The following is a 24,300-nucleotide window of genomic DNA, read 5'->3' as shown; positions in this document are numbered from 1 at the left end:
CCAGAACCCCTTTTTGAGTCTAACAGTTTCAAGAGCGTAGCACCTTCATTGAATCCTTGTATGGTGGACACACTGGAAATCTTATCCTAAGTCACAAATAATCTTCCTTAGAACCTGACTCCTGTTTTTGTTTACATTGGTCCAGCCGGCCAGTGATATTCATGACATTTCCCCCACTTTTTTATTCATTCATACATAAGCAAATATGAAAGACTACAATACATATATGTAATCATTAATGAATTACTATTACACAAAGACCTGTGCACGCAGACACCCAGGATCAGCCAGTTCCAGCATTTCTCCGTTACTTTCCTCTCAATACACCCCACCACCACCCCACCACCCTGGGCCAGCCCATCTTGGGTCATGCATGTACTACAGTGGGTCTTGGATTTACCATACTGTGTATACAAAGTATACTTTTGTTTCCACTTTTTCCTATCTTATACCAACGGAATCATAGTCTGTGCTTTGTTACTAGCTCTCTGACTCATGCATTTTGACACATAGAACTGAGTCCATTTTGTTGCAATATAGCATTCCAATCTGGCGCTCTCTCTCTCTCTCTCTCTCTCTCTCTCTCTCTCTCTCTCTCTCCATTCTAGATTTGAGGGGCATGTGGAAAATAACAATTATTTGCCATTAGAAACATACCACCATTAACCATTCTTGCATTCACACATGTCTGCAAAGATGTTCCAGGACACACGGCCAGAACTAAAGTTACTGAGAAATGTGATTGTATTGGTTTATATTGCCACTAGCAATGCATAAGTGTCCCTATTACCCATGCTCACCAGCTCTAGCTGTTGTTCAGCTTCCTAATTAGTGTGTGTGTGAGAGAGAGATTCTAGTTATCAAAAAAGAGATCTGTTGTTTTAGCTTGCATGTCTGTATTGCTAATTAAAACAGGTATCTTTTCACATGCTTGTGGAATATCCCTGCTTTGATTTATGTTAAATGGCTTTTATCAACTTTTCTATTATTTTTGTGAGTTTCGTTTTGAAGGGTAGCTCTCTTGAGTTATGGACACACTCGTATACTCTGTGTGCTAATCATTTGTCAGATACATGTGTTAGAAATAATTCTTTTCTGCAGCCTGTGCTTTTTCCTCCTCATGGTATCTTGGGATGGAGAATAATTCTTAGTTTTGTTTGTTTGGGTTTTTTTTTTCAAGATAGAGTTTCTCTGTGTAACAGCCCTGGCTGTTCTGGAACTCACTATGTAGACTTAGACTGGCCTCAGACTCACAGAAATCCACCTGCCTCTGCCTCCTGAGTGCTAGAATTAAAGGTGTGCACCACCATTACCTGACAATAACTCTTAGTTTTAATGAAGTAAACGTTATCAAATGCCTGACGGGGTGGCACACACCTTTAATCCCAGCACTCAGGTGGCAGAAGCAGGAGAAACTCTGAGTTTGAGACCAGCCTGGTCTACAAAGTGAGTTCCAGGACACCCAGAGCTGTTACACAAGGAAACTCTGTCTCAACTCCCCTCCAAGAAAGTTATCAAACACCATGTAAACATTATGGAAGAATAAACCATATTAAGTATAGTTGAGGGGCTGGGGACATAACTAAGTGGGTCAAGCACTTGCTGGGCATGTGTGAGGACCTATACTTGAACCCACATAAAGCCAGGAGTGACACATCGGACATCCCATTGCTTCTATGGAAAGATGGGAAATAGACACAGGAGACACTGCAGTAGCCTGTGGGCCAGCTAACCGGGCATGTGCAGCAGTGAACAGCAAAGAAACCATGCCTCAAACAGGGTGGAAGACCCACACCCCAGAGTGTCCTCTGACTTCCGCAAGTGTGCCATGGCAAGCGCACATTCACACACACACACACACACACACACGAGAGAGAGAGAGAGAGAGAGAGAGAGAGAGAGAGAGAGAGAGAGAGAGAGGTGAATTTATTATCTTTACTGGACTATCACTAATTCTAGTAACTTCTCTATAGACACATCTACAATAATAATGGTTTCTTTACCTTCTGTCACTATAATGGACATCTTGAGAGAGTTGAATAGAAACAATGAACATGTTCCTAGTCATTATGTTTCTGGTCATGAAGAGATTCTTTTCATATCTCCTTATAAAGAAAGATATTTGCTATGAACAAATGTCAGTGTCCTATATCAAGTTAAATAAATTCTTTTTTCCCAGTTTTCTATGCTTTTGCCCTCAGTGAACAGATTATGGATTTCCTAGCATATATTTTCTGTATCTAATATAGAACTTTATATATGACTTACTAACACTTAACCAACCATCATTTTATACAGACAATATTTGAGTATATTTTCTCTCCTATTTACCAGGTTCTGCCACTGTTGCTTGTTATAACTCATATAGTCCAGCTGGGATCCTTTTCCGTCTACATTAAATGATGAGACATAGTGCTCAATTCTCCAAGTTTTTGTTAGTTTGAGAATGTCTTGTTTCATCTTCATTTAAGAAGCTAGTTTGACAGGGTATAGAATATTGGGGGTATGGGTTTTATTCTATTGTCTTTTGGCCTCTGTTTTGTTATAGTAGTTAAGGAATTAGCCACTGGGATCTTATTTCTGTGGGTATACAGTCTTTCTCTGAATGTTTGTAATGTCTTCTTTGTCTGTGTGTGAGTGTGTGCACATGCGTGTGTGTGTGTGCGCACATGTGTGTGCACATGAGTGTGAGTGTGCACGTGAGTGTGTGCACATGCCTGTGTGAATGTGTGCACCTGCATGTGTGTGAGTGTGTGCACATGTGTGTGTGCACATTAGTGTGAGTGTGCACGTGAGTGTGTGCACATGCCTGTGTGAATGTGTGCACCTGCATGTGTGTGAGTGTGTGCACATGCGTGTGTGTGTGTGTGTGTGTGTGTGCACATGCATATGTGTCCCACTTCCTGTTTTCCTTCCTCATTCATCTAAGAGTTCTCCGGGATCTCAAACATCTTGAGAGGGGACTGAAAACATCAGGTAAGGGGATGCATCAGGCAGGGTGGGGGCAGTTCTGGGTCTGTTTTGGAGTAGGCATGCCTGGTTTCCTCCTAAACAGACATAGAAGCACAGTGGTTATACTTGAGCAGCCAGAGTGAGAAAGGGCTGAGAGAAGAGACATGTCTGCTTGAGACACATAGAGGCAGCTAAATGGGATGTAAAGGGGCAGTTGGACTCCCAGGCTTCTGTTAGCTCTGGGACCTTCCTCCAGTTACAATGAGGAGCCAGGGGAAAAACTAGCAAGAGAAGAACCAAGAAGTGGGGGGGGTGGAGGTATTTCAGGGATAACTGAATTAACTGGACTGAGCGCAGTGTGTCTGACAAACTAAAATCAGTCAAGAAGTCTGGTCATGGGCCACATAGAAGTACTGCCATCAGTGACCATGTTTACAACAATGGTCCTACAGGACTGTGTTGCCTGGTGATGCTGTAGACATCTTGCTTTAGTTCACACTATGATCTTCACAAAACTCACTTAAGGACACCATTCTCAACAGACCTGTTCCTGCACAAGGCATGGCTATACCAAGCACCTGCTGGTATTCAGTCCCTGGTAAATGAACAAATAAATGAATGAGCAAGAAAGCCATGGTCCCTGCCCTCCACAAGCTCTGTGCTGTAGCAGACATAAGCGTGCCTTCCAGTACTCAGGCTTGTATGAATGAGGGGGACAAACGCTTCCCACAGTGCAGCCTGGTAGAAAGCACATATGTAAACACGCTCCCCTTGCCTCCTCCAGACATGAGCATGTCCCTAACTTTATGCCACTTCCCTCCCATCCTAGCTTCGGTCCCAACCTCTGCCCTCAGATTCAAAATCTTACTCAACTTCTACATCCTTTTACCCCCAAATATTCACACTATGGAGTTCATAGTATACATCCCAAATCCATTTTTATTATTTATTATTTCCTCTTTCCTCGTGTTCTTTCCTTGCTGGATATTCAAACTCATGTTAAAGACATTATTACAAAAGCAATGAGACCCAGGCATAAATACCCCAGAAGCCCAGTAAACATGTATATAAATATGTAACTTTAATATACAAGTGGTGTTAGGATTCAGTGTTAAGCTACCAGTTATGTCTTTGAGAAACGGGAAGCCATTGAGAGTCTTACTTATTTTTTTTTAATGTGTGTGTATGTGTGTGTGCATAAGTGTGCGTATGCCTGCAGAGGCTGGAAGAGCAAGCACATCAGATCCCCTGGAGCTGAAGTTACCCACAGTTTGAGCCTCCCAACTCAGGTACAGGGAATCGAACCCAGGTCTTCTGGAAGAGCAGGACACACTCTCAACCTCAGAGCCATCTCTCCAGACCCTAGAGTCTCACTAATTATCCTTTCTCATCATGGGCCCAGGATAGATTGAAAATTTAAATGTAAATCAATCAAATTATTAAAAACTAGAAACAAATACACATAGTTAAAGTTTAGTGATTCAGAGGGGCCATGTTAAGGAAAAATCAGCAGAGTCTAACTTGTCCAGCCTGTACTCCACCCCTGGTGTCCCACTTCTCCACAGGGCCCAGAAACCTCACTGTCATTTATGCCCCGCTCCCCACCCCAGTCAGTCACTGGATTCTGCTGGTTCTACCTATTCACTATTCCCTCATTGCCCCTTTCCACACGTCTACTGTTCCTGCTGCCTTCATACAGCATATTCTACCATCACCTCTGGCTTTTTGAGCCCCCAGCTGACCAGTCTCCCTGCCTTCAGGACTGCCATCCACACAGCTGCTGGGCAGATTCTCCTACAACACACATCTGACCCTTCATAAAGGCTCCCAGCGGCTCCCTTTGCCTCCCAACTGCAATCTAGACCTTATACAAGGCTCTCAGTGACCCAGAGCCATGCTCTTCTCTGACACAGCTGCCCCCCAGGCTCCCTGCAGACGTTCCTGTGGAGGGCAGTTTGCTGCAGGACAATATACTCATCCCGTCCCTCCTTAGCAAGCTGGAAAGAAGCAGCGTGGAACCCATCACAGAGGGACTCCCAGAATCTGCTAGTGCAGCTTTCCCTACCTCACTCAACCGCCCTGTCTGGGACCCACATTCACAGTGATTCACCCCTGTGCACAGTGCCCAGGGCCCACAACTCTTTGAAGCCTCTGAATAAATTTACTTTGTATTAATATGAGAAGAAAATGGATACTGCAATAATGATTATATGATAGCAAATCCAGCCTGGACTATATTCCTGTCTATGTAAGTGCAACCACTAAATATATGAATATATATGTACATAATATACATGTCTATTCAATTCTATTACACTCATTTATTCAGTGTGTGTGTATGTGTTCACGTTTGTACACCTGCTTGCCATGGCATGAATGTCACAGTCAGAAGACAACTCGGAGGTATTTGCTCCTTGCTTCTACCATGTGAGTTCTGGGGATGAAATTTCAGTCAGCAGCCTTGGCAGCAAGCACTCTTACCCACTGGGCCATCTTGCTAGCCCTATTTTATTGTCTTTTATTTTATTTATAATTATGTGTATATGTATGCACAGGAGGCATGTGCATGTCGTGGGGGGGGGGGGTGCCTGTGGAGACCAGAGGCTTTGGATCCCCCTGGAGCTGGAGTTACATGTGATTGTGAGCCACCTGATATGGGTGCTGGGAACCTAACTCCAGTCCTGTGGAAAAGTCACCAGCCCTATTTTTATGATTTTTAATGAAGGAAGAGACCCGTGAAAGCCAGGTGCCCAAGGCCCACATAATGGGGCCTGCTGCGGCCCTCAGAATTCTGTCTTCTGAAGGAGGTGTTCACACTCTAATGCTCACCACAGCTTTCATTTCATCTGCATGGCTGCAAGATGCTGGCAGGGTTTCTGGTTATCCTCTCTAAATTCTAGGAAGAGGGAAGAGAGTATGTATGTCTTTCTGCCTATCAAGGAAGCGCAAAGCTTCATCATAGACTTCCACCTCTGCCTAGCTGCCAGACTGAGGAATTGAGTAGCTAGCATCCAGCCTCTGCAGTGGAGTACCAAATGCTGGGTTCTCAAGGTGTCAAGGCCTGCAGGATTGGAGCCTACCCCACCCTTGTCGGCCCATCCCCAGTCACCCCTGACTCCCACACAGTGCTCCAGCAATCCAGATCCTTGGGATCCCCCACTGTATGCACCCTCTATTACACCATTCACTGCTCAAGCTTTTCCTGCCATGTGCACCTTCCTCCATCCTGTCTGGTCCTGACTCAGGAAAGACTACTTAGCATCCTAGCTCACCTAGTGAGGTGCCCATCCCAGTCATTTTCACAATTGCCTGCATACAGTTGAACCAAGGGGTGGCCCAGGACTGATCTTTACACATTTGTACACCTTTCTCCTCTGGCGGTGGTGCCTCTTGCTAAGCCTGGTTGGACTTTGATGGAAGCATTGTCTGCCCTCAGTCCTCCCTTTTACCTCCTTTTGCAGGCTCAGACAAGAGTCAGGGCATGCTGGCCTTGTCCATCAGTCCCAATCGGCGATACCTCGCTATCTCCGAGACTGTGCTGGAAAAACCTACCATCACTATTTATGAGCTGTCATCCATCCCTTGCCGGAAGCGCAAAGTCCTGAATAATTTTGACTTCCAAGTTCAAAAGTTTATCAGCATGGCTTTTTCTCCAGACTCTAAATACCTGCTGACCCAGACGTCGCCTCCAGAATCAAACCTCGTCTATTGGCTATGGGAAAAGCAGAAAGTAATGGCCATTGTTAGATCTGATGTTCAGAACAACCCCATCTACCAGGTACCCCCTGGCATGGCACATGCCTTCCCCACTGTAAAGCAGTAAGCGCCGACTTCTACTTGGCACTTTGTACCATGGTTCTCATTTCTCCCATGTGTTTTAACACTCAGTTTCATGAGAAGCACTTCGGAATATGTGGTTATTACCCCATCTTAGAGATGAGGGTCTTGAGGCCCTAAGAGGCCAAGTAACTCAGCCAAGACTGCAGAAGTGGTGAGAGGCAGAGCCAGCTGTTTCCCAGCTGTCTTCTGTCTTCCTTCGTCTGGCCCAGAACTACCGTCTGGCACAGGCTAGACCCAGCTGTGCCATCTAAAACTTACTCTCCTTGGTTCTGGCCCCTTTGCCATAGACTTCTGAGCAGCAGGAGGATTTCAGGAATGGCATATAAATTGGTAGATTTGGGTTTTTATTTTGTTTTGGAGGGGTGTTGTTTTGTGGTTTTAAAATGGGTTATGACTACACAGCTCAGGCTAGCCACGAATTAACGATCTTCCCTGACTCTGCCTCCCAAGTGCTGGGATTAGAGGTGGATGCGACCATGCCCAGCAAAGAGGTAGACGTGTAAGAAACTGCCAATGAAGTTACAGTTGTGTGGAGAACAGAATTTTCTATTGTGGTTTCAGAACAAAATGAAGAGCCACTAGGAAACAGGTTGGTTGACTGCTTAGGCAGGGAGTCCCAAGGTTTTATATCTCTGTCCAGCATCATGTATTTGTCGTCACAAGTTCAAGAAGTCTATACGGTCCATGGTCAGAGATACTAGCTCGTCAGAGCTTTAAACATGCGTCATTCATTTCTCAAAGGTTGATGTGTGAGCCAGGGCACCACCAGCAAAACACTCACATCCCTTCTTAATACAGAGAAAAGTGATCATTGCCAAATTTCAGAGGCGGGGAGAACCAGAAGGCTCTTTCATCTAGGACATAGTATCCTGGTGAGGAGCCCTCCTCAGAGCACAGAGCACCTCCTCTGCAGTAGATCCAGTGAGCTTCTACTAGGTACCTGCTCGGCACCCAGCCCTAAGGACACAGAGACTCGGCACAATGTACCACAAATTGCTCTCTGTCTAGTGAGGACAGCAGGTTAACTGCCTAGTGTGTGTTGGATAAGGGCTTCCGCTGCAGGAAATTCATCTGGTGGAACCACATCATCCCTCCAGATGTGTGCTTTCCTCCCCCTGGACAGGCCTCGGTACACCGGCCCACCCCCATGTCTCTGTTTTCAACTGAACTGCATTCCCTCATGCTGGTACAGAGTATATATAGCTCTGCTCAGACAAGAAGACACGCTGGTGCATGCCTGTAATCACACCACTCGGGAAGTTGAGGCAGGAGGAATATCTGCTTAAGACCAGCCTGGGCTACATAGTGAGTTCAAGGCCAGCCTGGGCTACAAAAATTAAAAAAAAAAAAGAAAAAAAGATTGTTTATTCTACTTTCTTTTTAAAGTGTGTTGACTGATAGTTCATCCAGTAGATATAATGTTTATCTTTATCAAATATAGAATTCCATGATCTTGTGATATGTACGAGACATTCTGAACTACCTAAAGTGAGTATTGACTGGTGGGAATAATTGCACCAAGAGCCAGCCTGTCTTTTTTTTTTAATCTCCTGACATTTTGCAGGTCAGCATCAACCCCCAGGATAATACTCAAGTTTGTGTCACTGGAAATGGACTATTTAAGCTGCTTCGTTTTGCTGAAGGAACCCTAAAGCAAACCAATTTCCAGAGGGGAGAATCCCCAAACTACCTAGCCCATGCCTGGGTGTCTGATGACAAGATCATCGCCGGCACTGACACAGGCAGGCTCTTTCTCTTTGAATCTGGAGACCAGCGCTGGGAGACGAACATAATGGTCAAGGAGCCCACCAGCTCCAAGAGCCTGGATATCATCCACAAGTCAGAGAGGTAACAGTGCCCTCTGCTGGGCTAGTGCCCACCCACATTGTTCTGCCCAAGTTATATAAAATGAGCTTCTTCCAAAGCCCCTCACAGGTTTGGTTCCTAGCACCCATATGGCAGCTCACAATCATTCCAGGACATCCGGCACCATCTTCTGGCCTCTGAGGGCACTGTTAGGGTCCATGAGAAGTCCCACAAAGACCATCAGACACATGTAATCAACAAGAGCATTTAATTTCTTGAGAATAAAAATTCCAGCATGCTGGGGTCCAACCATCTGACAAAATGGCAAAATAGCAACCCCAAGAGAAGTTTGCAGGCTCCTTTTGTGCAGGATTGGGGACATTCCAGCTGTAGTGAAGTGATTGGGTATAGACTCTTACTGGTACAGGAGTCATTTAGGACTGGCTCATGACACCTGGTCAGCAACTGTGGTTGCAGGTTCAGGGGTCTGTCTGCTGTGTCAGGGGTCTGTCTGCTGTGTCAGGGGTCTGCTGTGTCAAGGGTGTCAGGGGTCTGTCTGCTGTGTCAGGGGTCTGTCTGCTGTGTCAGGGGTCTGTCTGCTGTGTCAGGGGTCTGTCTGCTGTGTCAGGGGTCTGCTGTGTCAAGGGTGTCAGGGGTCTGTCTGCTGTGTCAGGGGTCTGTCTGCTGTGTCAGGGGTCTGTCTGCTCTGTCAGGGGTCTGTCTGCTCTGTCAGGGGTCTGTCTGCTCTGTCAGGGGTCTGCTGTGTCAAGGGTGTCAGGGGTCTGTCTGCTGTGTCAGGGGTCTGTCTGCTGTGTCAGGGGTCTGTCTGCTCTGTCAGGGGTCTGTCTGCTGTGTCAGGGGTCTGTCTGCTGTGTCAGGGGTCTGTCTGCTCTGTCAGGGGTCTGTCTGCTCTGTCAGGGGTCTGTCTGCTCTGTCAGGGGTCTGCTGTGTCAAGGGTGTCAGGGGTCTGTCTGCTGTGTCAGGGGTCTGTCTGCTGTGTCAGGGGTCTGCTGTGTCAAGGGTGTCAGGGGTCTGTCTGCTGTGTCAGGGGTCTGTCTGCTGTGTCAGGGGTCTGCTGTGTCAAGGGTGTCAGGGGTCTGTCTGCTGTGTCAGGGGTCTGTCTGCTGTGTCAGGGGTCTGTCTGCTGTGTCAGGGGTCTGTCTGCTATGTCGGGTCTGTCTGCTATGTCAGGGGTCTGTCTGCTGTGTCAGGGGTCTGTCTGCTGTGTCAGGGGTCTGTCTGCTATGTCAGGGGTCTGTTTGACTGAAATTAGCAAGAACAGTTCCTGCTTGTGGTCAGGTAGGACCCTGATTGATTACCAGACAGGACGTACTTCCTGAGGGTCTGATTGAAGCCAGACATGAGTCAACTTAGGACGGTGAGGTAACATGGGCAGAGGTCTTGGCAAACTGGCCCCTGGGGGAAAAGCAACTGGCCCTGTTAGGGTCAGTCCTGTTATAAGCGGGGACGGCCACTTCAAGCACCATGCACCCATGCAGCACACTTACATACATGCGAGCTAGACCCATAGACATAAGCTAAAAACCAATCTTTTTTAAGCCGCTTACCACCCCTTCACCTTGAAAACCAGCTATGGCCATTTCTTCCCTCTCTTTCAGCCCCCATCTCTATTCAAGCACAAACCTGACCATTATGACCATAGCCTCCATACAAGTCTTTTATTTTTATGCCTAGTCTCATTTTATACACAGTTCAGTATGACAAGTCTTCAAAATTACAGTTTTTTTTTTTTTTCAAAAGTATGTTTTCTATGGCTGGCTGCCTAATTTACCAAATTCATGACATAAAGGCCCTCAGAGCCTTTGCAGTATGCAAGGTGACTTGCCAGGTACTGGGAACCCAGGCCCTCAGGCAGTGACAGTCGAATCGGAGGCAACCATGAGCAAAGAGGGATAAGGAAGTGGGCCCAGTAGATCTGACAGAAGGCTGTCTGGTGGGCGGGGGTACTGGGGAGGGCGGTTCCATCTGCAGTGTGACAGGAGTGGTCACACTTCAGACACTGCTGACAAAGTCACGTGGGTCCTGTCCTCCACTGTGCCCGTTATCATCACGCCAGCTTTACAGACCAGGGCACAGAGACCTAAGATCTCAGCACTGCTCTCTGCCAGGACTAGAACTCCATCTCCTTCTCTCTGAGACCAGAGCCCAGTCTCCCTGCCACCTGGCACCCTGTGGATTCTTCCTCCTCAGTAACTTCTGGTCCCCAGATTCCCACAATCCCTCCCCATGCCAGTTGGTATCTCTTTATTTTGTGGCTTGAGAATAGCTTCCTAAGGAAGCTTGATGGAATTATTTCCCCCTTTCCTAATGACTGCTTCCGTTAGGTAGTTCATATCAACCCTTATATGCCGCTGCATCTTGGAATTTTATAACAACATTTTATGAAGACATGTGTCTATGCCTGCTATATGCACAGTATTTTGGTGGGTCCGGGACTCCCAGCAAAGGCCCCTTAGCTCAGCGCGGCCTCTCCCCCCTCCTGAAAAGGGCCATCAGCTCTCACCTCTGGGTTCCTTGCATGACCAGTGTATTTTCTTGCTTGTGGGCTCAGCCAGTGTGGTTCTCTCTGTCTGCTCGCTACCCCAATACACAGACACGTGCTCACCCGTTCCTGTTTGCCCTGGAGTGCCTGACCAAGAGCACTTGGCCTCTGCTTACCTAGGGCGGGCGCACCTCCTCAGTTCCTGCCCTCAGAAAGCCTGTAGCTAGGTCTTTGTGGCATGCCTAGCTGCCCCTTAACAGTCCTTAGCACATGAGCCTGAGACTTGAAGCTTCTGGGGCCAAGGACTGTGCTGATCTTATATACTGTGGTTTCTCGGAGCCCTTATAACTCTAAATTAACATTTATGAGCAGGTATAAATATTTATTGTATGAATAAATGAATGGGAAAAGAGACCTGGGTTCAAATCTCAGCTCTGCCAGGCAGTTCTATTAGCTTACTCTACCCAGTCCCCTGAACCACTGATTTTTAAACAAAGTTGGTAATCCCCATTCTCCATCTAGCAGACGTACTCACTATGCCGTGTAGAGTTCCCAAGCTAGACAGCAGCATTTGGCTATGGGAAGGGAGATCTGTGGGTGGCATCGCTCATAACCAAGGATATCCCCCACCCCCTCTCTCAGAAGACAGGGTCTCCTTATGTAGCCTACATACTGAAACTCACTGTGTAGACCAGGCTAGCCTTAGACTCACAGAGATCCACCTGCCTGTGTCCTGGAATTAAATTTGTGTGCCGACCATCTCTTTCCCCCATCCCCCCACCCCCTCCAGAGCTTAATGCTTCTCCTTAGGATTGTCTCCAAAAAAACATATGTGCTCTCTTCCTTTTCCAGCCTGATCGAATTTCCACCACCCAGCTCCCCGATCCCCTCCTTTGAACAGATGGTGACAACCAGTTACCCCCACCACATGTCCATGCCCCAGGTGTTTGCCATCGCTGCGTATTCAAAGGGGTTCGCCTGCTCAGCTGGCCCGGGCAGGGTGCTGCTCTTTGAGAAGGTGGAAGAGAAGGATTTCTACCGAGAGAGCAGGGAAATCCGGGTAAGGAGAGAGCAAATGGGGTCCTTGAGGGCACTGTTCCGCAGCAGCCATGCTCTGACAGAGCATCTCACCAGGAAGAACTGGGGAAAAGCAGTCGGAGAGCCCCGTCCTGAGAACTCAGGAGCCGGGAAACTGGATTGGGATTTAGAAGTAGCAAGATCTGTATTTGAGTCCTGTGAGGAAATGTGTCAAATTAATGCAGAGAGACTTCCTCCCTGAACTCTGATATCCTATAACCCTTTCATTATTATAGCCACGATATTAAGCACACTGCCCAGCACACACATTTATGGAATAGTCCAGAAATGACCTGGACCAGCAGGTTGTTTTTCAAGCCCCGAGGGGGAGGACCAGGAGATGAGAAAATAAAGAGGATAGGAAAGTTGGGATCAGGGGGTCTTACACTGATGGTTCATGCAAGCAAGTTCGTTAACAAGTGCAGCATCTTATATACAGCTTGCAGGGGCATGTGGGACAGAGTCAACAGAAAACTATTGTACAGTGGGATGAAGTCAGCAGGAAGCTAGTCAAGCAGTTTTGTACAAATGAAACACAGGATATCTCAAGTGCATCAGAAATCAAGCACTCAACAGCCTTGGGACTGATGACCACAGCCCTTCAAAAGCGGAAGGGTCAAGTTCTCAGGACCCAGAAAACTGTGGTTTCCCCAAGGCCTAGCCCTAGGTCATTACTGGCCTTGGCCGGCATGTGCCTGGTTTTAGACAAAGAACTGAGTTATTTTTCCATACATCAGGATCCCAGGGAAAGTCTCAGACTGTGCTGGTCCTCAACCTAGAAAGCTGTGGAGACAGACATAATAAAGCAGATTGGGGAAGAGCCCAGAAGGCTCCTTGGTGTTTGATGATACTCTTGAGGGATCTTAAAACATGGAGGACACTTGACAAGAGGATATAACCAGGAACTCCAGGTGGAGACAGCAGCTTCAGTAGGGACACCCTGGCAGCCTCGGGGAGAAAATGGTGCATTTAGACATGCCCTGCTGCCCTGTACAAAGGGGTTCATGACACTTGAAAGGAAAAGAGGGGCACTGTGGCCAGTGAAAGGTAGCAAATGCCGGTCTGGAACATACTTCAGCAGCCCACAAGGATTTGGAGTGGAAAGGGTTATGTTTAAGAAAAATTGATCTGCCAGGCGGTGGTGGCGCATGCCTTTAATCCCAGCACTCGGGAGGCAGAGCCAGGCGGATCTCTGTGAGTTAGAGGCCAGCCTGGTCTACAGAATGACTTCCAGGACAGCCAGGGATACACAGAGAAACCCTGTCTCAAACAACCAAAAAAAAAAGAAAGAAAGAAAAATTGATCTGCCCATAATACATGGTGTCAGAAATAACTGATTTATTGGCTGAAATGAGCTATTGAACCTCCAAAGCTGTGTTTCTCTGTTTAGAGCATGACATGATGACCCCCATGAGAGGTAGAGGTGAAAGGCATGAGACGGAAGGCTGTGTAGGTCCCCACGTGCACTGCTGGGTACTCAGTGTTCAAAGAATGGCAGTGGCCACATGGCTATAGCCAGGAATCAGCGGAGAGCTTTTTGGTTAGTGTAACCCAAAGCTAGTGAGGCCTAAGATCAGAGCCGTGAGTAGCAGGGGCAAGGGGAAGAGAGAATGCCCTTGTGAAGACCAATTCTGAATAGAGGCAGGAATAGTGTTCTCAATGAGTGCCCAGAAATGGTGTCCGGGCTTTGAAGTGGGAAGCCTGGGAAAGAGGCCAGAAATAGGGAAACTAGAGAGAGAGGAGGAGTGTGGGGAAGAAGAAGGCACGGACCGACGTAGTGAGAGTTTACTTAGCCCATGAAGAACTGTCACAGGTATTTGTCAAATGTTTACTGAGCCTGGCAGGCTCAGTGTTGGGGGCTGGACACACAGTGCGGTGGGGGTGGGGAGGGGTCAGCACATGAAGAGCCCGAGCTCAGGACTCAACAAGCAGAGAAGCAAAAATGAGCAGTGTGTCAGATGAGAACAACACAGGGAAGAAACTACAGCCAGGAAGACCCAGAAGCTGGAGGGGCTGTGTTCCAGAACCATCTGGAGACTGTCTCTCCAAGGAAGGTGGCATTTGATCCAAAACCAGAGCAAATTAAAGCAGCTGGGAATGTGGGCTTAGAGACTGGTGAGGAAAACCACTGTGCACACAGAGAAAGAATGCTCAGCGTGTCCTGACATACACAGCCTGCTACCTAGTCCCTAGCACCTTGCTCCTACTGTCTTAAATATCTGGCATTACAATTAGAGACACCACCACTGCTTTCAGTGAAACACTCATGTTAGGATAGAATCACTACAAGATAAAAATATAGAAAAAATAGGGGCTTGAGGGATGAGTCAGTAGACAAAGCTTTTGCTATTTGGGAGTGAGGACCTGAGTTCAGATCTCTAGCACCCATACAAAAGGCAGGTGCAGTAGTATGTACCTAAAACCCCCCAAGCAGAGGGAGGAGGTCAGAGACAGTTGAATCCTGAGAGCTGGATGGCCAGACAGCCTAGCCAATCAGTGAGCTCTGGGTTCAGTGAGAGACTCTGCCTCCAAACCTACAGTGGAGAGCAATAGAGGAGTGCTGCTATGCGGACCAGCCTTCTGTAGCTCAGGGCTTGAGGGGAGCCATGGAGTTGGCAGACTGAGGGAGTAAAATTTAACTGTCTGGGGCTGGTGAAAAAGGGACACACACACACACACACACACACACACACACACACACACACACACCTTGAGGGTCTTTCTATCATCTCTCTCTCATCTCTTTATTTCTTTTCTTACCTCTATCTAGATGTATCCTTTCTGTGTATCATTAATTTTCCCCTTACAGCTTATGTATCCCAGCAAAATCTCCCAGGCAATATAAAAATTACAATGTGGTTTACATTCTATTTTTCAAGTGAATGACTATAATGAATACAGATGAAAAATAAGATGCTTTTCATTTCCCTACATGTTTAAACATTTTATGTATCACAAGTGAAAAACAAATTATTCCCAAGAATCCACATACATTCATGTCCAAGCAACTTTTTATAGATTAACATAGTGTAAGCAAGCAAGGTATTTTTCTCAGCCAGTTCTTTTACTGGCAGGCTTCATTTTATGGTTACAAGGAAAGGATCAATCACTTTATTATTTATTTTAAGTGGTAATCTTATAAAAACCTTAAAAGAATCACATCTAAACTTCTATGTAGGCAGAAGTTTTCTGTCCCACCAGAAACTCCCAAATACGCAGCAGCTGCTTCCCACAGAGGCTTATATTAATTTTAAATGTTCAGCCAGTAGCTCGGGCTTATTACTATTACACTTAAATTAAACCGTAGTTCTTATCTGTGTTTAGCCATGCGGCTTGGTACATTTCCTCAGTACAACATTCTCATCTTGCTTCCTCTGTGTCAGGCTGGCAACTCCTGACTCTGCCCCCTCCTTCCCATCATCCTTAGTTTGGTCACCCCACCTATCATCCTTCCTGCCTGGCTGCTAGCCAATCAGCATTTTATTAAACCAATTTGAGCGACAAATCTTTACAGTGTACAAGATTATTCCATAGCACTTTTCTATATGAAGTCAGCTCTACTTTCAATCCTCAGGGTACATACCCACTCATCAACAATTGTTTATATCAGGAAGCTGAGGGCAGAAATGGGTACAAGGAATTAGTCATTACTTTTGATCACCAACCCATCCTAGCAAGAAAGGCACATCAGCCAATAATAATCAGGCTGTCTTTGTTCTTGTTTCTAAACTTCAATGAGGCCCTCACTCAACTATGTGCCTTTCTAAATTTTAAAATTTTCCCTAAAATTTGCTATCTCAAAGCCATTAACAAAAACATCTTAACTTAACCTTGAGTCATTATTTAAAACTTTATTTTAGCTATGATGCACACTGAAAGCTGTGAACACATCTCTCAACATTAAGATAAAAAGAACTTGAGCTAGCCTAGCTTCTGTTTTCCTTAACCATTAACCTAAGCCACAGTCTATACGGCTCCTCAAGAGAAACTCTTAAAGTTCTAGCTGTGTGACACTTCCTTGTTCTTATTTTCTGTCCTCTGAAGCTCCTGCTTTATTGGGGTGGGGGTGGGGGAACACCATGTCCTTCCTGCCTTTAACTTTATTAATTTTCTTACTAAACTAACCTCTATCACAGTCATTTCAATCATCAAAATTCTATTTAAACTGACACTATTATTGTATAAAGTCATTGCTTCAGTTAAACAGTACAGTTTAAGAGGAAATCATCGGGGCTGGAGAGATGGCTCAGTGGTTAAGAGCACCGACTGCTCTTCCAGAGGTCCCGAGTTCAATTCCCAGCAACCACATGGTGGCTCACAACCATCTCTGGGGGATCTGATGCCCTCTTCTGCCATAAAGGTGTACATGCAGGCAAAGCACTCATACATAAAGTAAATAAATAAAATTTAAAAATAATAATAAAAGAGGAAATCATCTTCACAGTAATCCCCAGATAAAAATGTCAGTAGAACGGGATATTTCCATGAGATAATCACACTACATTAAAGGCAGTGGGGGATTCCCCATACACACACCCATTCACACCGTGTCAGATACCAGAGAAAAACAGCAGCAGCAAACATGCAAAGACACAGCAGTAGCAAGACGTTTCTGAGCCAGAGCCCTTGGGCCTTGGAGCCCTCAGGCCTTGCCTAGCTGAGATTCGCCCATCAGTGCTTTGCTTTCTGAAGTCAGTTGCCATCTACAGCTCCTCTGACATGTCCACCAAGCAGAAGAGGACAGACACCCAGTGTCAACTCTGGCCATCATATCTGTGAACACACATTGGTGCATACACACACACACACACACACACACACACACACACACACACACACCCCTCACAAGCACAGAAAGGAAGAAGGGGGAGAAAGAGGAAGGGAGGGAGGGAAATGAATAAGAATAAAGAAGTCGAAAGAGTCCATTGCTCATTTAACACATATCTGTTGTGCACCTTCCATGGGGACGGACAGATCTCATGCTTGGTGGCCGAGACAGTGGAGTCAGGTGTGACCCCTGTCACAGGAACTTACTGTGTTTGGAGAACAGGGCCACACCCATGCGTTCACTGCATCCACCCACTTATTACATCCATCACTGGACTGCATGCCCGCTGCACTTCAGGCCCTTCTGCACACACTGGGCACAGTAGTGAAGTAGCTGGGACAGGAGCTCCTCAGCCCAGAGCTCCCATTCTACTTTGCATGGTGTGACAAGATGGGGCCCCCAGGGGCTACTGGTACATTTTGGAGATATCTGTCTCCATATCCCAGGGTGCTCGGGGAAGGCTTGCTGGTGTAGTGAGGGGTGTGGGACATGTGAAGAAGGGTCAGGCTATTCCCAAGCATAGGAAGCCATGCACAAGAACCCAGTGTCCCATGCCCCAGGGACCCACAGAGTGTAGAAACACCAAGGAGGCAGAGGTTTTGGTGTTGAGCAGACCCCTATTTGTCAGGGAATGGCACATGCTCTAACCCAGTGGTTCTCAACCCCCCTAATGCTGTGACGCTTTCATACAGTCCCTCATGCTGTGGTGACCCCCAACCATAAAATTATTTCATTGTTACTTCATAACTATAATTTGCTACTGTTATGAATTGTTATGTAAATAGCTGAGATTCTGTCGCAGGGGGTCACAACTCACAGGTTGAGAATCACTTCTCTAAGAAACTAAGACCTGAGTAGGCTGGCCAGTCAGCACATTTTGTCACTAACAGAAGTTAATATAGCAGGGAAACGTAAATCTAATTTTATTATTTGTCATTGAGAACAACAGCTCCCCTCCAAGCCTACTACTGGAGGCAGCAGTGACCCCTTCTTCTCCTGAACCCTTTTACCCACCCCATATTGTAGAAGGATCACTACATCCCTTAGATGCCCTGAAGTACACATAGGTGTGCTGGGTGCCAAGTGAGCCCATGCACTGGGCATCCGACAGGTGAGCAGCTAGAGTGGGTTTAAATAAATGTGCATATTATAGGGATCTCACATTGGGATGCCTGGCCCACTCATTCCCAAGTGTGCGGCTCTCTTACTGTTCAGATGCTAGTTGCTGCAAAATGAATACGTGGTGCTCTTTAAAACTGATGGAAGCAGAGACACGCCAGTCCTCCCTCCTCCAGACCTGAGCAAGATCAGGGAGGTAGCTGGGTCAGGAGTCTGGAACCCTTCTAGCCAGGGACATGCTGACGATTCGGGACCACAACTGAGAATGGCTGATGGCTGTTTTGTGCCTTGAGCAGATCCCTATGGACCCACAAAGCAATGACCCAAGTCAGTCAGACAAACAGGACGTTCTGTGCCTGTGCTTCAGCCCATCAGAAGAAACCCTGATCGCCAGCACCAGCAAGAACCAACTCTACACCATCACTATGTCTCTGACAGAGATCAGCAAGGTGAGCTTCTTCCCAGGGCATCAGTTCCCTTCCAGTCTGCACTGGGGTGGCCATCAGGGGCTGCTCACCGTGTGGATAGGGTTTCATGCACGTGTGGTTTATGCACGCTGTTCACACAAGCAAACAGAAAGCACTCGGGGGATGGGAGTGCAGCCTTGATGTTGCCTATCAAATTCATACCCCACATACCTGCTGGCAGTTGCACTTTCCAGGAATTTAATCTACTACCATACTTATTCGTGGCCCAAAGATTTCTGCATAATCTTCGTGGTTGTTTTTTCAATTGTTTTGGAGCTGCAAAGGGAACTACCATAAAACTCCAGACATCATAACAAAAAAGCACCATGGAAGATGATGCTCACAGTTTGCTGTACACTTCATCTGTAAAATATCAGTTCAGACCTGTGTTCCCCAGCAGCATGGACTCAAATATACAAAAGGAAGAAAATAGACCACCTATAACCTCAGCTGAGGATTTTAACATATCCTTTTCAGTCATATTTTGGGGGATGTTTTATTCCTGTTTTTGCTTTTTCCGAGACAGGGACTCAAACAGCCCTGGTAGCTAAGAATGGCCTTGGGATTCTGGTTTTCCTGCCTCTACCTCTATTGTGCAGGTATCACCTCTCCCATTTCATACCGTACTGGGGATCGAACCCAGGATTTCATGTATATGCCAGGCAAGCACTCTATCCACTGAGCTACATCTCTAACCCAGTGGTGGTTTATAGTAGCCTCATTATTCAGAGCTGAACAACCAGTACTGGAGTTAGTTATAGGACATATTCATCACCTCCTAAAGAGAACAGCCCATACCCTTAGCTGCCATCCTCCCGCCTTCCCTCACCTCAGCCCTAAGCAAGTGCTAATCTATTTTATACATCATAGATTTGCTTTTTCTAGATACTTTATATAAACAAAATCAAACAGATGTGGACACAGTTAGAGTGTCATTAGTGAGGACGGAGTAGTCAAACACATGCGCCTGTGAGGGACATGTCACAGTCAAACCCTGAGGTTTGAAAAGAGAAAATATGGAGCTGGAGATATGGCTCAGCAGTTAAGAACACTGGCGTTCTTCCAGAGGACCTCAGTTCAATTCCCAGCACCCACATGGCAGCTCATAACTGCCTGTAACTCCAGTTTGAGGGACTCCAACACCTTCACACAGACATACATGCAGACAAAACACAAATGCATATGGAATAAATAAATTTTAAAAAAAGAAAAGAGAAAATAGTATAAAATAGTTATCATGGAATTCAGAAAGTAAACACATTGCAGAGCATATGCAGACCATACTAAATCCCCCCTGGAGGCTCCTGGCCGTGGATTCTGAGGGAACCCATGAGCTTGTTAGGCTGGTTCCCTGTCATTCCACAGCTACCGGACCTAGAGGGAGAAAAGAATTGCTTCCCTTGTGAGAAAAAAAGTGTGAGTATGTTTAAAAGCTACTAAGAATTAGCCGGTGGAAACACTGTTGCCAAACAGACTGAGGGCGGAAACGAGTGGAGAGTGTCTCAGACAAGGACGCAGGCGGAGTTTGGGTGTCGGGAAATTTATGAGTGGGAGAGTACAAGAGTGGGTGTGAACTGTCATCTCAGCCTTTGTCTTGGGTGGGAACAGACCTAGGATGTGTTCAATTCATTCAGTTTTCCACCCATCTCTTTGTCTGTCCTTAGATGCCTCTGATGACAGACATTTGTAAATAATACCCAACTTCATGTGCTACAGTTTCTTGGGGAGAAATTTGGCACTGCTTCTTAAGATGCTTAAAAACATTCATAGCATTTACCCAGAATTCCACCCCCAGAAATGTATCCTAAGGTTGTGATGAGAGATACCCAAAGACTTACATGTCAGGACATTCAGTCTGTAGTGTTACTCTCAAGTAACAAAGTCGAAGCCACACAAATCTTCCACAGAATCAGATGGTTAAAGCCTACAACACTAGACTTGTGTTGTCATTAAAATATCAAAATGTTAAAGTTTTATTTATTTATTTATTATTTATTTATGTCTATGGGTGTTTTGCCTGCATGTATGTCTTTATATCGTGTGTGTGTGTCGCTATAGGAGAATAGAAGAGGGCATCAAATCCCATGAACTGGAGTTACAGACCATTGCAAGCTACCATGTGGGTGCTGGGGCTCAAACCTGGGCCCTCTGGGAGAACAGCCTGTGATCTTAACCACTGAGCCATCTCTCCAGCCCCTAAAATTATATATATATATATATATATATATATATATATATATATATATAACATGTATATTATATATAATTTATATATGTAAGATTTTAGTAACTATTCAAAGATTTCATAAAGATTTCAACAAATCTTGATCGTATTCACACCCCATTTCTCCCCCCAGCTCCTCCCAGACCCCTTCCCTACATCCCTCTTCCTGTCAGTTTTTGTTTGTCTGTCTATTTTGTTTTGTTTTTCAAGACAGGGTTTCTCTGTGTAGCCCTAGATGCCCTGGAACTCATTCTATAGACCAGGCTGGCCTCGAACTCACAGAGATCCGCCTGCCTCTGCCTAGGATTAAAGGCATGTGCCACCACACTCAGACTGCCCCCCCCCCTTTTTTTTAAGAAGAGACTGTCTTGAAGCACACATCATGGTCCTCTGGCTCTTATGGTCTTTTTGCCTCCGTTTCTGTGCTATTTCCTGGGCCTTAGGTGTGGAGGTTGTGTTGTAGATGTATAGTTGGAGGCGGGCACACCATGGTCAGTTGTTCTCTGCATTTTGACCATCGTGGATTTCTGTAATGTCCTCCATTGTCTGCAAAAAGAAGTTTCTGTGACGGCAGGTGAGAGCCGCATTTACCTGTGGGTTTAAGGATCAGTACTTAGAATACAGTTAGAGATTATACTGATTCAGGGGGAAATGGCAGTAATAGGCTCTCCTCTAGGTTCCATGGCCTCGCCAATATTTTAAAATAACAGTGTCTTAGGAAAACCACATCAAAACAATTTGCCTTAGCATGATTTCTGTGTGCACAGGCCGAATACTAACTCCCGCTAAAGGACACAGGCAGCCTTCGGCTCACCCTGCTGGATCTCATTTTGTGTGGTTTCTCCAGGGAGAGCCTGCCCATTTCGAGTACCTGCTGTACCCATTGCACTCGGCGTCCATCACTGGCCTAGCTACCTGCATCCGCAAACCCCTCATTGCCACCTGTTCCCTGGATCGCTCCATCCGCATCTGGAATTATGAATCAAAGTAAGGAGGGCAAGGCTCTGCTACTACCGTGTGTACAGAAGGCCAGCCATTAAGCCTGTTTATGCAGCGTTTTCATTAGAGAGGTTTCCGATCCCACAATCTAGAAGCTTCCCTCTGGAAAAGCCTTGTTCTAAAAACCAAATTAGTCATCTGTCTCCCAATCCCGCATGGACTAGAAAATTACTTTCTGGTTTATTAAATGTTTGCTATACGCCGGACACTCTACCAGACCCTAGGAACACAGAGGTAAGCACTCCACACTAGCTCGCCCTCATCCTCTGTCCCATCCCTTTCTCAGTTCCTCTTGCTACAGTGATCTCTCCAGACCTTTGGATCCTCCTCTTTTTCCTCCTCACTGTCCCAACCACCTCCAGCCTCCAAACCCGGACTACACCCACATTCTTCTTTACTCTTGTATACGAGGGACTGCTGGGAGAAATTACTTAATACTCTGTAATTCTTGGACTCGTCGCTGGGCTTGTATGTTCATGGTACTTTGGCCAGTTTTCCTGCTAGCTGTTCTCAGTGCCCAGCATTATCTTTAAGCAACCAGAATCCAGAAAACAGTCATTGCAAGCAATAAAATAACTCAGATACACAAAAACAGATAAAATGGGGGGGGGGGGGCTTGAGAGGGTTAGAGATTCAGCTCGTGACTCAGCAATGGCCTTTCTCACAGCACGCTGGAGCTGTTTAAGGAATACCAAGAAGAGGCTTACACCATCAGCCTCCACCCCTCTGGACACTTCATCGTGGTGGGGTTTGCTGACAAACTCCGTCTTATGAATCTGCTCATCGATGACATCCGTCCTTTCAAAGAATATTCTGTCAGAGGATGCAGGGAGGTAAAGACCATGGGACCAAAGTCTGTCTTAGGAGCTTTGGAGAGACAAACAGCGCTCTCTCAGCAGACTTGTGAGGTGCGCGCTTCTGTCCATGCTTTTCTATACCCACCCAAATAATATGCTGGACGGAAAGCCTTGTGGGATTCTATGATAGGGCTGGGGCATCTTGGTTAAGATTAGAGAAGATGGGCTGGAGAGGTGGCTCAGAGGTTAAGAGCACCAACTGCTCTTCCAGAGGTCCTGAGTTCAATTCCCAGCAACCACATGGTGGCTCACAACCATCTGTAATGAGATCTGGTGCCCTCTTCTGTATACATAATAATAACAAATATTTTTTAAAAAAGATTAGAGAAGATAAGCAATCCCAAGATGAGCATCCCAGCTGGGAGGGTAAAAGTGGAGATGTGAGGGAGCTGGGGAAGCAGTGTCAACAGTGAGATGCAGTTACAGCCCATCAGCTTCCCCTCAGGTGGCTTGAAGAAGCAAGACAGTGATGGTAGAACATCCCATCCCCCCAGCCTGAAACAGTGCTGCTGTAGACACCGTGGGGCTGGTTCTGGGACAGAAGCCGTGTAACAACCAGCAGATAAGGCAGCATCCGGATATTGGTGCCATGAGCTACAGGAGTGTTTATGGTGTCTGGAAGCAGCACTGACCCACCCCACCCAGAGCCCCGGGCTCCACTCAGATGCTCCCCTCTTCCTTCCTCCCTCCCTCCCTGTAGTGTGCCTTTAGCAACGGAGGTCACCTCTTTGCTTCGGTCAACGGGAATGTGATTCACATTTTCACCACCACGAGCCTGGAGAACATCATCAACCTGAAAGGCCACACAGGGAAGGTAAGTCAGTGGCCAGTGGCCAGGGTGACAAGGGCCACTGAGATATGTACTGTGCTAGCCAAAGGGGTCTCCTTTCCTGACAGGGCTCACAAAATACCTGCAGAGACAAATTGCAACTGGTCCGATGAAAGAAAAGTATGTGGGTGCTGAAGAGTAGGCTTAATGTAGGCTGTGATGTTTGCAAAGGCTTGGTCTTGGGGGCAGTGAGTAGGGGTTACCCAGACAGGGCTGGTGGTGATAGCCATTGCATATGAGAATACAAACCCAGCTGGGTGGTGGTAGTGCATGCTTTTAATCAGGAGGCAGGGGCAGCTGGATCTCTGTGAGTTCGAGGCCAGCCTGAGCTACAGAGAGAGTTCAGGATAGGCTCCAAAGCTACACAGAGAAACCCTGTCTCAAAAAAAAACGAAAAACAAAAACAAAAAAAAAGTAATAGAATATAAACCCCACAGACAGATGGAATGTCAGAGAGGCACTGAAGAATTTGTGGGGCTGGGTGGTGGTGGCACACTCCTAAATCCCAGCACTTGGGAGGCAGAGCCAGGTGGATCTCTGTGAGTTCAAGGCCAGCCTGGTCTACAAAGTGAGATCCAGGACAGGCACCCAAACTACACACAGAAACCCTATCTCAAAAAACCAAAGAAAAAGAAAAGAAAAAAGAAAAAACAAAACAAAACAAAACAAGTTTGTGGGGATGGAACATGGGTATCAGGTATCACAACACACAGGTGAACTGAGATTGGAAAGGTTTATATCCTCCCCCCCATGCATAGAACCTTTAGATCTTCTAACGTATATCTTTTAGAGGTGAAGA

At 46.4% G+C, this 24,300-nt stretch overlaps 1 protein-coding gene across 1 annotated transcript in view; it reads left to right on the top strand.

Moving 5' to 3' along the window:
• Positions 1-24,300, top strand: part of Cfap57 (cilia and flagella associated protein 57) — an 81,493-nt gene that overhangs the window by 1,469 nt on the left and 55,724 nt on the right. Inside the window, exons 3-9 of the mRNA XM_036180110.1 lie at positions 6,414-6,730; positions 8,357-8,640; positions 11,954-12,161; positions 18,422-18,574; positions 21,664-21,803; positions 22,483-22,648; positions 23,373-23,486. Of these exons, the coding sequence (XP_036036003.1) occupies positions 6,414-6,730; positions 8,357-8,640; positions 11,954-12,161; positions 18,422-18,574; positions 21,664-21,803; positions 22,483-22,648; positions 23,373-23,486 (1,382 nt within the window). The remainder of the gene's footprint in view (positions 1-6,413; positions 6,731-8,356; positions 8,641-11,953; positions 12,162-18,421; positions 18,575-21,663; positions 21,804-22,482; positions 22,649-23,372; positions 23,487-24,300) is intronic.

This window comes from Onychomys torridus, chromosome 2, assembly GCF_903995425.1.
Source record: "Onychomys torridus chromosome 2, mOncTor1.1, whole genome shotgun sequence".
Taxonomy (NCBI): Eukaryota; Metazoa; Chordata; class Mammalia; order Rodentia; family Cricetidae; genus Onychomys; species Onychomys torridus.
This window is presented reverse-complemented; position numbering and strand designations above follow the sequence as displayed.